This window comes from Chelon labrosus (assembly GCF_963514085.1).
Source record: "Chelon labrosus genome assembly, chromosome: 10".
Taxonomy (NCBI): domain Eukaryota; kingdom Metazoa; phylum Chordata; class Actinopteri; order Mugiliformes; family Mugilidae; genus Chelon; species Chelon labrosus.
In genome coordinates this window covers 20,603,515-20,617,690 of record NC_140360.1, presented here as the reverse complement: position 1 = coordinate 20,617,690, position 14,176 = coordinate 20,603,515, and the positions used below count along the sequence as shown (strand labels likewise).

At 40.0% G+C, this 14,176-nt stretch overlaps 2 protein-coding genes across 3 annotated transcripts; both read left to right on the top strand.

The window, feature by feature from the left end:
- Positions 1-2,110: 2,110 nt before the first annotated feature.
- LOC311494371 (glucose-induced degradation protein 8-B homolog) lies at positions 2,111-4,862 on the top strand. 2 transcript variants are annotated; one of them, XM_084553387.1, is made up of 5 exons: positions 2,111-2,340; positions 2,605-2,732; positions 2,824-3,020; positions 3,226-3,423; positions 4,170-4,862. In XM_084553387.1, exons 2-5 carry the CDS (start codon positions 2,612-2,614, stop codon positions 4,341-4,343), a joined length of 690 nt encoding a protein of 229 aa, XP_084409513.1. In that variant the 5' UTR covers positions 2,111-2,340; positions 2,605-2,611; the 3' UTR covers positions 4,344-4,862. The 2 variants fall into 2 exon arrangements, with proteins under 2 accessions (XP_084409513.1, XP_084409512.1); XM_084553386.1 differs by having other exon boundaries at positions 2,112-2,278.
- Positions 4,863-5,965: 1,103 nt separating this feature from the next.
- Positions 5,966-12,898, top strand: LOC311494369 (voltage-gated purine nucleotide uniporter SLC17A9-like). Its single transcript, XM_084553384.1, has 13 exons — positions 5,966-6,113; positions 6,981-7,178; positions 7,284-7,423; positions 8,089-8,188; positions 8,275-8,399; positions 9,108-9,204; positions 9,310-9,406; positions 9,490-9,577; positions 9,666-9,700; positions 10,113-10,228; positions 11,102-11,157; positions 11,254-11,283; positions 11,367-12,898. Exons 1-13 carry the CDS (start codon positions 5,995-5,997, stop codon positions 11,534-11,536), a joined length of 1,371 nt encoding a protein of 456 aa, XP_084409510.1. The 5' UTR covers positions 5,966-5,994; the 3' UTR covers positions 11,537-12,898.
- Positions 12,899-14,176: the final 1,278 nt, after the last annotated feature.

Sequence of the window (14,176 nt, the reverse complement as noted above, 5' to 3'; positions counted from 1 at the left end):
AAGATGCCCTCGATGGTGCAGGTGTAAAAGTTTCTGAGCACCTTGAGAGGGAGCTTAAAGTCTCTGAGACGTCTGAGGAGGTAGAGACGCTGTCTGGCCTTCTTCACGATGGTGTTCAGATGGTGAGTCCATGACAGGTCCTGTGAGATGGTCACTCCCAGGTATCTGAAAGTGTCCACTCTTTCCACCACAGAGCCACAGATAGTGAGTGGATGGAAGTCCCTCTGCTGTTTCCTGCTGAAGTCCACAATCAGTTCCTTTGTTTTGCTGACGTTCAGCAGGAGGTGGTTCTCCCTGCACCAGTCCTCCAGGTGGGACACCTCCCTCCTGTAGGCTGTCTCGTCATCGTGGGAGATTAGTCCTACAACAGCGGTGTCGTCAGCAAACTTAATGATGATGTTGGAGTCTGAAGTGGCCTCGCAGTTGTGTGTGTACAGCGAGTACAGCAGAGGGCTGAGCACACAGCCCTGGGGGGATCCAGTGTTGAGAGTCAGGGGGGCTGAAGTGTGGTGACCCACTCGGACCACCTGTGGTCTGCCGGTCAGGAAGCTGTAGATCCACCTGCACAGGGAGGAGTCCAGGCCCAGGTCATGCAGCTTAGCAGCCAGTCTGGAGGGGACTATGGTATTGAATGCTGAGCTGTAGTCAACAAACAGCACTCTCACATAGTTTCCCTTACCAGTGTCCACGTGGGAGAGGGTCTTGTGGAGGAGGAGGTTTATGGCGTCATCATATGGTTCCTTGTCCTTAAGTGGTAAACAACTGTAAACATGATTTAGACCAACATGCACATTATCACATTAGAATACATTAAGCTACTTCTTCATTGTACCTAATAAAGCAGTTATGCTCAGCGTTCATGCAGAGGTGGACCTTGCAGAGCATGTTTGACCCTGATTTGACCTGAGAATGTTGCCTTGGTCTTCACTGATTAGCTGGGTGAAAACGTGCTTCTCAACCTCACTGAGAGGCACAGGGACACAATTTAAAATGTGTGCCAAAGTTACCATATATAGTTCCTTTCCCCATAAAGGGTTAAACTATGGAATTGTTCATGGTTTAATTCCATTGAGCTGCTTCAGTTTCACACTGTAAAGGTTGGGTACTTGACTGGAGAAGAGCCATCGCTAATGTTATTAGCATGACAAGTGAACATGCTGCTATCTGTTGAAGTTCAAAACGCTGAAAGAAAGACTCCATTATCCCAGTTTCACAACAGGCCCACCATTAGAAGAAATTACATTATTGTCCAAGTTTAAGAACTGGAAAGTACTCACAGATATTGACACTTAGGAAAATCAGTAAGTCAAAAGAGCAGTTATGCAACTGAGTCATAAATCCTTGTACAACCACAACTTTCTTTAAAAATACTGTAAATCATTTTCAACTCTTTTAAGCAGACTGAATTATTTTTATTGTAAAAATCAAAATTAGGAATGGGCAGTTCATCCTCCTTGGCACACTGACAACCACTTTTGTTTATAGCCCTCTTGTTGTAGGGTGTTCTTGTTCATCATATTCGGTACTCATTGAGAGCTTATTAATTTGTATCCCTGCGGTACTTCGTAAATTCAAAACATCTGGGGGATGTAATCAATTCAGCTTAAAAACTTAAAAACTGGTGGGAGTCTTCATTTGTTGCATCAAGTCTGTTAACCAGCATTTTTCTCGTTTTTCTCTGTAGCTATGTAGAAGTTTACCAGATAATGTTAGTTTTGTTAGTTGGATGTGGCTACAAAAGTTAATGTGCTCCATAGTTTCAATATTTGTACCGCAAAAGAACCATTTTAAACTGAATGTTTGTTCAAGCAAGCCCTGACATTTAAATATACTCTGACTGTTATATACCTCTAAATTAAAGAAGAATATACTCAATGACTGTTATATATCACTAAATGAAATAAGAATATACTCAATGACTGTTATAGATCTCTAAATTAAAGAATATACTGTATGACTGTTATATATCACTACATTATAGAATATACTGTATGACTGTTTGTGGTTCCGGTTGGTTTTCTTTCTGACCGTAACTGTTCCTCGGCAACCGTGACGTCACGTTTCTCACCAATCGAAAAGCTCGTCGGACTGACGCTCCTATCGCGAGGTTATCACATTAGCTTCGTTAGTTAGCTAGCCGCAAAAAGCTTGACCGTGTGCCTGCTGTTTACAGCCTTTTTATTCTTCTTAAAGCACTGAAAGGACTGTGCATTGCTTACTGAATATTGACTTCTCACGCCTGCAAGAGAGGATAGTCGCCGGACCTTGTGTTTGCTCGGTAAGTTGTATAAACGCACACAGTCGGCTAACTAGCCAGAGCTGCTGTACAGGAGGAAATGGGTTTGTTTTGGAAGCCTCGGAGAATTTCCTACTAATGTTTTAGTGGCGCTTGAACGCGTTTAACAGTTAATAACGTTACCGAATTATCGTGTTGTTAATTTAGCATTAAACATGTGGCATATCCTTTGCTTAAGTGTGTTCAGGACTTTTTAAATGTCTCTGCACAGCTGTAACGTTTCTGTTCATGTAGGTGCAACGTGTGACCAAGCTGTGTCAGTCTTGCTCACGTTTCGCCGTTACCAAATGGTGTCTTTACTCTTTCAGGATCCCAATGATGAGTTATGCTGAAAAGCCAGAGGACATCACAAAAGAAGAGTGGATGGACAAATTAAACAATGTTCACATACAAAGGGCGGATATGAATCGGCTCATTATGAATTACCTGGTGACAGGTGAGAAAACAGTGTCTGTACGCTGAATATACAGCTTGCAGGGTAAACTGGTCTTTATGTCTTCCCCTCTATGTGTTTTACATGTCTGAAGAGGGCTTCAAAGAGGCAGCAGAGAAGTTTCGGATGGAGTCTGGTATCGAGCCCAGTGTGGACCTGGACTCTTTGGATGAGAGGATAAAGATTAGAGAGATGATCCTGAAGGGTCAGATACAGGAAGCTATTGCACTCATCAACAGCCTACACCCAGAGCTGCTGGACACCAATCGATACTTGTATTTTCATCTGCAGGTACGTTTGAGTTTTGAAATAACCACCAGTAGCTCTGATGTTAGTGTGAGCCTTGGTGAACTGGAATGCTGTATTAGTGGTATTTATTGGTGTGAATACTAAACCACCTATTTTAACCCAGCCTGACATTGTCCATAATGAAATTATTGTGATATTAGCTAAAGCTTGAGCACTAACATCACCTGCTTCATTTCCCCTCTTGCAGCAGCAACACTTGATTGAGTTAATCAGGCTAAGAGAGACTGAGTCAGCACTGGAGTTCGCTCAGACACAGCTGGCAGAGCAGGGGGAGGAGAGCCGAGAGTGTCTGACAGAGATGGAGCGAACGCTAGCCCTCCTCGCCTTTGACAACCCAGAAGAGTCACCCTTTGGTGACCTGCTCAACATGATGCAGAGGCAAAAGGTTGGTGGATGTTGATCACTGGAGTGTAATTTAGTTTGACCGGCGATTTTGGGATGTTTTCATGCCTTTATTTTGCTTCGCTTAGTTTGGAACAAGGAGGAAAAAATAAGATAAGATAGAAATAGGGTGTAAAAAGTAGCACGTGGTTATTGGAGGTCAGCTTAATTAGACAAAGGTACAAGCTGTGTTTTACTTCCTGTTTACATTCTAACATATCAAATAAAACCCATGCCCATGCATGTTTACATGAATACCGATTTGTGATAAGTAGATTGGTTTGATTGAATTCATGTTGAGTTCACACCAGAGTTCATCTGTCCTGCGGTTTCAAATGGGTTATTAACTCTGGATATAGATCAGACAAATTGTACAAAATATCACCAGAGTTAGCTTGAGTTAAAACACACAAGAACGATGTTAAACCACCTTAATAGTCCATTCAAAGGGACACAGGGACATTAGTGGGAGCTGCTTTAGATTATTTAATGCTGATGTTTAATCATTAAACTGAGTGAAGAGGGGACGTCCTGATAGAGATGGATGTGAAACACTTATATACTAATAAATATTTATGAACTACACTTCAGATTATTGCTTTTACAGCTGTCTCATATGAATGGGTCTGGGTCTGGTCTGAGGTCTGGAACAAGTCTGTTGAGTTTCTACTTGTTTTGGCAGAATGCAGGTGAATGCAGGTAATGAATTTGTATTTTCAATTTGACTACTGCATGTCTCTCAATGCACAGGTGTGGAGTGAGGTGAACCAAGCTGTGCTGGACTATGAAAATAGGGAGTCCACACCCAAACTGGCTAAACTCCTGAAGCTACTGCTGTGGGCTCAGAATGAGCTGGACCAGAAGAAGGTGAAATACCCCAAAATGACTGACCTTAGCACGGGAACCATTGAGGACCCCAAGTGAACATAAGAGACAAGAACAGCCACCTCCCACGTCCCCTTAATTTATGATCAGTCAGTGACTGTGTGACAACCAGGTAACATATATGTATAAACAAATGCTACGTTGTTTTTTTCATGTTTCAGTCATGAGAGGTAACTTAACTCATTGTGCAAATTGTAAATTGCTGTATTTGCAAAGTGACAAATTATTTAGTTTGAATACTGATCCTGGATTTTTAGATAAATCTCGGATACGACAAAGTTCAAATTGCTGTTTTATATTTTGTCTTTTTAAAGCCTATGCTGATAGTATTATTTATCATCACCATTTTCCCTACCGATCTTTATTTTGCCATAAAGAGAGTCGATGGTGTAAATGAACAATGTTAACGCTGTGTGGGGCCAAAATCTCGGCTCCCTAGGATGGAGGGGAGCACAGCTGTAACAGGAGAGAGTGTTTCAAATTAGAAATGTGTTTAAAATCTGAATTTCATAAACAAAAATGTGACTATTTTTCAAATAAACTCAAAGCTACACTTTATTATTGTAGTAAAATGTTAATTAATGTAATATTTTGTCATTTTATTTACTAAGATGTTTGGTAACTTGATATAACATCAGCCACATGCTTTTTACACTTTAAAATTTGATTGAACCCCTACGGGATGAACTGCCTTGTAAATCCTTTGTTACACCTGAGTTTGAGGACATGAACGAAGTCCAGACTGATGGGTTGAAATCACAGATGGCTTTTCTTAAAGAGCTGAGGCCTTTTCCGACCTCTATGGTATGCACTGCCTTCAATATGGTCCAAATGGTTACATTTGGTTTTATATTGCAGATGCTGAGGTTGTGTTTATTTTAACGGATGCAGGATTTATACGCTGCTTGAGGGAAAGGGCTCCTTCAACAATCAAAACAATTAATTGACTGACAAATATGGCTGCTGTCGAAGTCAAACTAACATTTGAAATTCATTCAGACTGGAGCAGATTATTTAGTTCATTGGCTTTGTTTTGGTTAATCAGTAATAATCCAAAGCATGTTTAAAAAAAATAAAATTCAAGGACTACTGTCATTTATCCACTTTTTAAAACCGTTAGCGTTTTCACTTTACCTGCATGTGAATGGGGAAAGGCACCCGTGCTTGTTCATTTTGTTTGGTTTGTTTACTTTTATAAAACAAACTTGCTGCTAGTTGTCCATCCTTAATTTCTTTTAAGGTTGTATTGTCTCTATAGATATTGGCTTTTATTATTCCACATTTTTAAGATCAGATTTGCAATTATTAAAATAAAACTTTTGTGAACCATAAAAGAGCCGTGTTTCCATTTTCTCTTATCCGTCTACCTGTATGTAGATCATATGAACAGATTCTGATAAAGGCAGATTCACACTTTTGATTTAATTTGATGGTAAAGAAAGTAAAATCGAAAGCTTGGGATGATAAATACACCTCAGTCCTGTACCGAGGTAATATGTAAATGTTGTTCCCTAGGAGAAACCACCACTAAGACCTCTACTGTCAATATTGCAAATCACATCCAGGAGTTTTGTTCCAACAAGTTTGACCTGTTTGGCTCGTCTGTCCTGAGGATATGAAGTTCAGCTAGAAAAAAACAGCTCAGAGTGGAGAGCTGCACAGATAGCAGAAAGACACACGAGTGCTCTGAATGGCTGCACACCACAAACCAGGAGACGAGAGTAAGGACTTCAATTGTTCTTTATTGGATCCTAATGGAGAAAATGGATATACCAAAGAGGAGACAGAAGACCAAACTCTGTGGCCGAGGTGAGAAAGCAGAGGATTAGTGTCGGAGTATAATGCCGCAGTTTTGTTTTGACACCGTTCTGCTTCAAAAAAAAAAAAAAGGACTTTTCAGGGTGTGCTTTTCAAAATAAATACCTTTATATTGCTGCAGCCAAGATACACAGTACATTACATGCTATGTGATTTCTTAAAGTGAGCAGAATATACACAGCTCTATGTTTGCTACTGCACATACATATACCGTACTTTCATTTACTTGATAATCAAAGAGAAATATTGCCGCACACTCCTGATACACTCTTCACTAGCATACTTTTGGGGCATGATCATTTTTTTTTACTTGAATATGTTCTTCAACATATGTTCATACATCTGTCATTCACACACTTATGTCCAGACTCAAATATCTCACGGAGTCCTGGGTGGATTGTCATGAAGTTTGGGACAGGTAGCCCTGTAATTTTTCATCCATCACAGCTCAAAATTATCTCATATTCAGACAACGGCTCAACATGTACGATAGATTATGTAAAAGTTTCTTAGGACATTTACGTCACTTACATAATTTCTCCCCTAACCAGTCTAACAACTACTGTATCAGTGATAAGTCTTAGCAATGTCTTGTTTTTCTGATTTGTTCTGTACTTTGATTTATTAGTGAGTGGCTACTTTGTCAAATGTTAACACTGTCATCAAGATCATGAATATCCACTTGTCATATTTGCATTACCATGAATACATTGTTACAGAGCTGCCGGCAAAGGCTTTGTGTAATATTACAGGTCCGACACTCATCCTGTTCTTAAGTTACAGTTTACAGCTTTCTGCGGTAGCAGTTTTATTGGGATCATATTACTATACATGTCACTAAACAGCACGCGTTTGCAGATCGATGGCCCGGAAATGGATTGTGACTCTGTTTATGGGCACCTGCCTGCTCTACTGTGCCAGGATGGCCATGCCAGTCTGTGCTGTCTCAATGGCAGCTACGTTTCAGTGGAGTAAAATCGACACCGGGCTGGCTCTAGGTGGATTCTTCTGGGGTTATTGTTTCACTCAGATCCTGGGTGGACATGCCAGTGACAAGTAAGCAATTCATCTGGTGAATCATGCATGACAGCGACCTTCACGGAAGGTTTATTGCTAAGTTTAGAGTTTCAGGATTTCAATCCGTAAATGTTTGTTTTTTAGAGTGGGAGGAGAGCGTGTCCTGTTCATCTCTGCAGCATCGTGGTCTCTGATCACAGCAGGAACTCCTCTACTGGCACACCTGGGTTCTCACACCGTCTTTGTCATGACAGTGGCCAGATTCCTCATGGGACTATTTCAGGGTGAGTATTTTACCTTTTACTGTGTTGTAATAAGCACTTTGGGGAAATGCACATTTTCATTTTGAAAACCAGTCTCATGTCTGTGCATGAAACGTTAGCTTAGTATAAAGTCTGAAAACGTGGGGAAACAGTCTGTCTCTGACAAAGTCTAACAAAGTCCACCTCTACAGCTCAATTATTATATCCACATTATTAGCTGCACAAATACCAATCAAAAAAATGGGAAGTTGTGGTTTTCTGCTGTTAATTTGACGTTGGACTGTGCTCAGTTGCTGGGCAACTGGCAGAGATGACAGGAAGTGAGTGTACCCATCCAGAGGTAATGCGGTAGAGAGTTTTTACCTTTGGACAAACTCAGGCTAGCTGGTTTCAACAGCTCTCTAACTTTTATGCTATACTAAGTCAACCAGCAGCGGTTCATACATGCTGTACATTCAGAGTGTTTTATGTAACTCCTGACAAAAAGTAAACATATTTCACTAAGGAACCGGTTCTTTAAAAAAAATGCTTCCAACTGCATATTTAATTGGACAAAGGGGAGCTGTGTGTTACAACATATATTACATTTCCAGCAACTTGCACTTCTGTTAACATCTGTTATCACGTAATCTGAAGATTATTTTTGGAATAAGTTTGAAGTCAGACTGTCTTCTAATATCTTACAGGTGTCTTTTTCCCATCTTTGGCCAGCTTGTGCTCACAGCGCGTGGTGGAAGGGGAGAGAGGGTTTTTAATGAGCGCAATGCACAGCGGTAGCCATCTTGGGTATGTTGCACCCACACACACCAGATCAGACATAAACACACATGTATCTCTGATGACATTTTAGTTTTTCTTGGGCTCTCTTTCAGAACATTGCTAGCTGGTGGGATGGGGTCTCTGATGCTCGACCGCTATGGCTGGGAGAGCATGTTCTACTGCACTGGTCTCTTGTCTGGACTCTGGGCACTCGTAGTTTGGCAGTGTTTGTTAAAAGGTACAGAGGCCAGTTATGTATTCCTATGTAACACAGAGATCATGGTTTGCGTCTGTAATGTCTTCCCAGTCGCTCGTTGAACTACTTTGGCCCTGACAGAAATATCTTTCAGAATGGTCCACAAAGGTTAAACTCTGGTTAATTTAGCATTCCCCTGACTTTTTTTCAAATCTAGTTGAGATTTAGATTTTTAGCTAGCACCAGATTAACATTATTTGTCATGTTATGCACTTTGGTTTTGTTCTCATTAACAAGTGTTAGCATGCTAATACACTAAACTAAAGTGGTGATAAATACAGGGTCAAGTTACGGCCACTTCTCTTTCCAGAAATACCTAGCTAATGAAAATCTAGGTCTTTTTGTGAGCAGTTTCATGTGGGAACTATTTTATGGCAACGTATCTACATTCCAGCCAGTCATGTGGTGCCAGGTGAACCAGCAGTACAGGTTAGCGCTAAACTTATCCTCAACATGTTAGTGCTGTCGTATCTGCAAGAAGGCAGAAATCTATACTGCCTATATCTCCAAATCTCAAAAAGCCAAAATAAAACAGTCTAGATGGATAAACAGCACTACAGGCCAGAGGAAAAATACGTCAAATATCATGATATCTGAGCTATGGCTGTAAACTGTTTATCTACATAGCTAAACATGTCACCTGTGTCACTGTATTTCTTATGGCTGTGTTGCATTCCATGTGTTATTCAGGCGAAGTTGTCCCCAAGCGTCTGGAAACAAAGGGTAGCTCCCAATGGAGTCTGTCAAGAGCACACTGGCTGAGTCTTTTTAAGAAGCCACCTGTCTGGTATGCTCTTTAATCCTTTTTTTTTTTTTTTTTTTTTTACCAGTACATGATTATGTGAGAGCATCAGCCGAATTTCCTCTTTGTGCTTGTCGTCCTCTCTCTCAGGGCCATGGTGTTCGCTCACATGTGCAATAGCAGCACATCCTGCACTTTATTATCGTGGCTGCCGACATACTTCAAAGAATCATTTCCTCATGCTGCGGTATTTCCACCATATGTTGCTGTCTGTTATTTTGACATCTTCAGGTCAAATGTTTACATTTCTTTTCTTATCTTTTCTCTCAGGGATGGGTGTATAATGTGGTTCCATGGCTAACTGCGATTATTTCAGCTCTTTGTGGAGGATATGTTTCAGATTTCCTAATAAGCCGAGGTATCAAGGAGTTGTTACTGTTCTTTTCCTGTGGTGTGTGATTTGAAGTCACTAAAAAACATGTATGTTGTGTTTTTCTTTTCTGAAGGATATGGCGTTTCAGCTGTGAGAAAGACAATGCAGGTAAGTGTGGGAAGACTGTGTAGCTGAGATGTTATGAGAGTGTGGATGTGCAGGTTTGCTATGAGCCACCTCAGTTGCTACTGTTGGAATTTTTGGCACTTGTTTCAAACATGTAATCACAAGCCGGGACAATTTCCCAGGGAAGAAAATGCACAGGTACTATTACATTATGGGTTTGACAAGTGGAGGCCTTTGTAAAATCTGATGTTCTTTAAATGGTTCAATTAAATGGTCATTTTTCTGCCCATCTTAAGCAAAAGTGTTTATTATATGAATGACTAATGACATAAACAATAGGCATAAACAATATTTGTATCTACTGAATGAAGGTGTGAGTGACAGAGAGCTTAGTTTTCTTTTTGACGGTGGAATATGCCTTTAATAACACAACTGCTTGTCTCTCCCTCTCCAGTTTTTTGCCATGGGCGTATCGAGCATGTTCATCATGCCTCTGTCTGGAGCTGTCACGTTTACCTCTGCTGTGATTTTCGTTTCTGCTGCAGTGGGTTTTACCACCTTTTCCAGCAGGTATGTTAAAGAAGTAAGCTGCTACAACCTTTAGTTATTGTCATGGAAGTTAAATGGGATTAACCTGACGAACAATGGATTCTGGAGCCAATGCGGAAACATACACAAACTGTGGAGGAATTCCTCGCGCTCATTCAGATGCAACTTCCTATTTAGGCTGAAGGTTACTTGAGTCACAGCTCAGCCACTCTAGAAAGAATGCACTGAGACCAGATCTGTCTGACGGTACAGGCACTTTCAGAAGTGGGGCTGTCCCGTCACCTTGATTCTCCTCGATCGAGCTGTTGAATAAATGTTTTTGCCTTCAGCATGAGTTAACCAAAATTGCTGCGACTGACCTAGAATTACAGCCTTTCTGAGGCATTAGGATGGCACAGTGAAGTGGAACGCTGACCTTTTGGATGTAAAATGGCATCACTTCATTTAATCTTTGTGGACATTTGTGTGAATCCTTAAGCTATGGTTGAAAAAAAAAATGTGTTTTATGGAGTCACAGTGACCTTTGACCTCTGAACATAAAATTTGAATGCAGAGATTTCTTTAAGACGTTCCTGAGATATTATTAGTTATAGTTATTTTTTGTGGAACTCGCCGTATCCATGGCAACACTATAGTTCCCATATCTTGTACAGATTTCGAATTCATTTCAGCTTTACTGGCAGAGTATACAAGTACACACATACAAGAACTGTTTCTCTGCACACACACACACAGTTGTGGCAAAGATGAACGGATGAATGGATTCAAAAAAGACTATGGAATATCATCAGGCTGGTTGTTTAAATCAAGCTGCACTTTCATGGTCTCATGAGGGAATACACATGAGTTTATCTTGTTGAAGGTGTTATAGATTTTCCTGTGTCTGTGTTCTAGTGGTGTGTCTGTGAATGTTCAGGATCTAACGCCATCATGTGCAGGCTCCCTCTATGGTGAGTTTCCACCAGCCCGTGTTTAAGTTTCATCAAATGGGATAATAATAATTTTTGTTGATAGACGATTAACCAGATTTCCTTATTTTGTAACAGGTTTTATGAACATGATGGGTGCTTTTATGGGTATGTAGTGAATATCTGAAAATTTGAATTTGTCAAAGTCATATCCCATGTCTGTTGTCCTCATGTGGGCTTGGTTTTTACAGGGCTGGTGTTGGTCTCTGTGTCTGGGTACCTGATTGAGGTCACCCTCTCGTGGGCCACGGTCTTCTCCCTCATCACTTTAGTGAACGCCGCAGGTCTCGGGATCTTCATCATCTTTGGAGATGCTCGTCGCGTCGACCTAAAGGAATACAACCAGGTTATTATGATCTGACCCCGGACTGGACTAAATATAAACACAATACATTATAGTGTTCATCAGGGATCATTGCAGGTTTGTAGGCAGCTAAACAGTGTTGTCCCAGTTAAACTGTGGAGAAACTGCAGACTTGAATGAAGGAACATCACTGTAGTCACTCCGGCTAACACTTTGTACAAATGTTAAAAACTATATTAATGTTTGATGTGACAAGTTAAATTTTCTCAAACAAATGTTTACATTAATAATGACTTCACAGCAGCTGCTTGTCACTGGTTCATGGCACACATAACGGATGAATTAAAGTCCAATCAGGGCAAATAGGGGGGAGCAAGACTTGAGTCTGTTTTTACCTCTAAAGGGCAACAAAATCGCTTTGGAAATCATCCAAAAAAACCTAAGTAACCACCACCACAAGCACCACAGCACTTTGTGACTTCCCTCTGTGTCCCAGCAAGCATTCAGTGTCAGAGAGACATTTACAGTTTATTGAGTCTTTAAAGCGGCTGTAAGGCATGTTTGGTCTGTGAGATGTGTGAAGGATGTGTGCAGGCATTTCAGGTTCATTAAGTATACTTCTGGTTAGGTTCTCTGTTCTGCGTCTTCTGGGTATGGTAACTGGACAAGAGAAGGTCATTTTAGGTTGTCACGGCAACTTTCAATTTGGCTACACAGGATGCAATTTGAATGTCTGATTTGTAAGATGCTGAATGGACATTTTGTACTCAAATTAAACTGCTACTCAGACAGGAGCAAACACTTATTTGGGGAATACCTTTGGCTGCAGATACAGTTAGTAAGCAGAGCACCAAGGCAGTGTTTGCAGGACTGAAAATAACCCATGGTGTCTGTGTTGGTTTAGAAGAAGATGAGACATGTCACTAAATGCAGCAGTGTGGCTTTGTAATGTGATGCTTTCAGGCTTCAGACTCTAATATCTTTGATTGGATCTCCCCAGACACATTTAATTGCTCAAAGTGTGCAATGAAAACTATTTTGTAAAGATTCAGCTCTTGAGGTCAAAGTCACATCCGTTTGCCCAGTGTGGTGGTTTGGTGTCAAGTATGTTTACATCCTCTCCATGTAAACGGCAATAAAGGTGACAACCAAGACTTTAAATGTTTTCAACATAATTTAAAAACACAGTATGTATTTATAATAACTTTATTATGAATATTTATTCATTAAACTTTCTGTTTTAATGTACAGTTTGGTTAAAGTATTTTTAAACAGTGTACATGTTTCTCTTTGTACGTGAAATGAAGACTTATTTTGACAGAGAAAGTGTGTTTGTTCTCTCTTTGCTGCTTTTATATGATTTTGATTTGAAAGAGCTTGACTGCGTTGATCTATCTAGCATGATCCATGACATGTATTTTTCTTCATTAGGCTTTATTTCAGTATTATTTAGTATTTAGTATTTAGTATAGTATATATTTAGTATCAAATAAAAAATAAAAAGGATTCTTTACGACTAGTGGAAAGATAACATCCAAAATGCACATTTACCTAATTTGTCTTAATGTATGTAACATACTAAGGACATTTCACTGTGATATTTATTACTTTTAACTACATATTTTAACAAATTAAAGCCTTTTCCTCCAAATTATTATTATTTTTCCCATTCAGAAACTTTCCAGTTTCCAGTAGTTTTCTTCTCTTCTGAAGGGTTAGTTCACATATCATTCACATCTCTACATCTCTTTAATACTTATTTATTATTGGTTCCTAGTAACAGTATTTTCTGACTGGTGGAGTGATTGGCTTTAACCGTTGCACAGATTTCTGGAAATCTGTTCACATCAGCAAATATTTAACCAGACAACATTTTTAAGCCTAACATTTCGGAAAATGTAATTGTCTGAATCTCAAAAGAAAATAACTGGGGAAGTGTTGTGGTAATAATAGTTCAATTTTAAGTGTGCCCCCTTAAACAAACTAAATACACAGTGTTAAATTGTAACCACAGTGGGGAGTCAAAATCGACTCACAGAGAAACGCTTTGAATTTCTACATTTTAATTTCTACATATTAACTGAAACACATGAGGTGAAACTAGAATTTAACTGATTTTACAGCCATAAAAACTGAAAACTTTGAATGTCCACCTCACCCCTCAGTCTGAACTGACACAAAGCTTCACATAAACATAATAAACTAAAAGACACCTCTTAGTCTAAATTCCTCCAAACGTCATAACAAACTTTTCAAAAGTATTTTTTATTTTTATTTTTTTTTAATTTATGAAGAATAATAAAATATATAGGCCTTTTTTCTTTTATTTATCAGGCATCCATATACAGTAATACTTGTTGAGACCTACATACGGATTATGATGAGGGCAATCTGTGTCGGCGTCTTCTTCTATGGTATGTAGAGGCAACGCAGATTTAAAGCGGTGAAAACACAATTAAATTATTAAATGGATGGATATAGAGGCTGCAGGGGATGTTTGAGTCGATTTACAACAAGTCCCGCTTCAGCCGTCCGGTCCGCAGTGTTTTTCCGTGCACACGGATGGAAACAATGCAGCCGCTCCATCACATTAACCCGGTGTCCAGAGGCTTTAACGGGGGGCAGCATCAGCGTCTGTACGGCGAGGAGCGGAGCCACGTCATGACGTTACCGCTTCAGCTGTGAGGACCGGGACAT

What these genes read in the sequence shown, in the direction of transcription:
- LOC311494371 (XM_084553387.1), top strand. Translation starts at nt 2,612, where the DNA reads ATGATGAGTTATGCTGAAAAGCCAGAGGACATCACAAAAGAAGAGTGG. An exon ending in ACTTGTATTTTCATCTGCAG is followed by an intron (nt 3,021 to 3,225) that starts GTACGTTTGAGT and finishes CCCCTCTTGCAG; the next exon opens with CAGCAACACTTGATTGAGTT. An exon ending in ACATGATGCAGAGGCAAAAG is followed by an intron (nt 3,424 to 4,169) that starts GTTGGTGGATGT and finishes CTCAATGCACAG; the next exon opens with GTGTGGAGTGAGGTGAACCA.
- LOC311494369 (XM_084553384.1), top strand. Translation starts at nt 5,995, where the DNA reads ATGGCTGCACACCACAAACCAGGAGACGAGAGTAAGGACTTCAATTGT. An exon ending in GACCAAACTCTGTGGCCGAG is followed by an intron (nt 6,114 to 6,980) that starts GTGAGAAAGCAG and finishes ACGCGTTTGCAG; the next exon opens with ATCGATGGCCCGGAAATGGA. An exon ending in ATGTGCAGGCTCCCTCTATG is followed by an intron (nt 11,158 to 11,253) that starts GTGAGTTTCCAC and finishes ATTTTGTAACAG; the next exon opens with GTTTTATGAACATGATGGGT.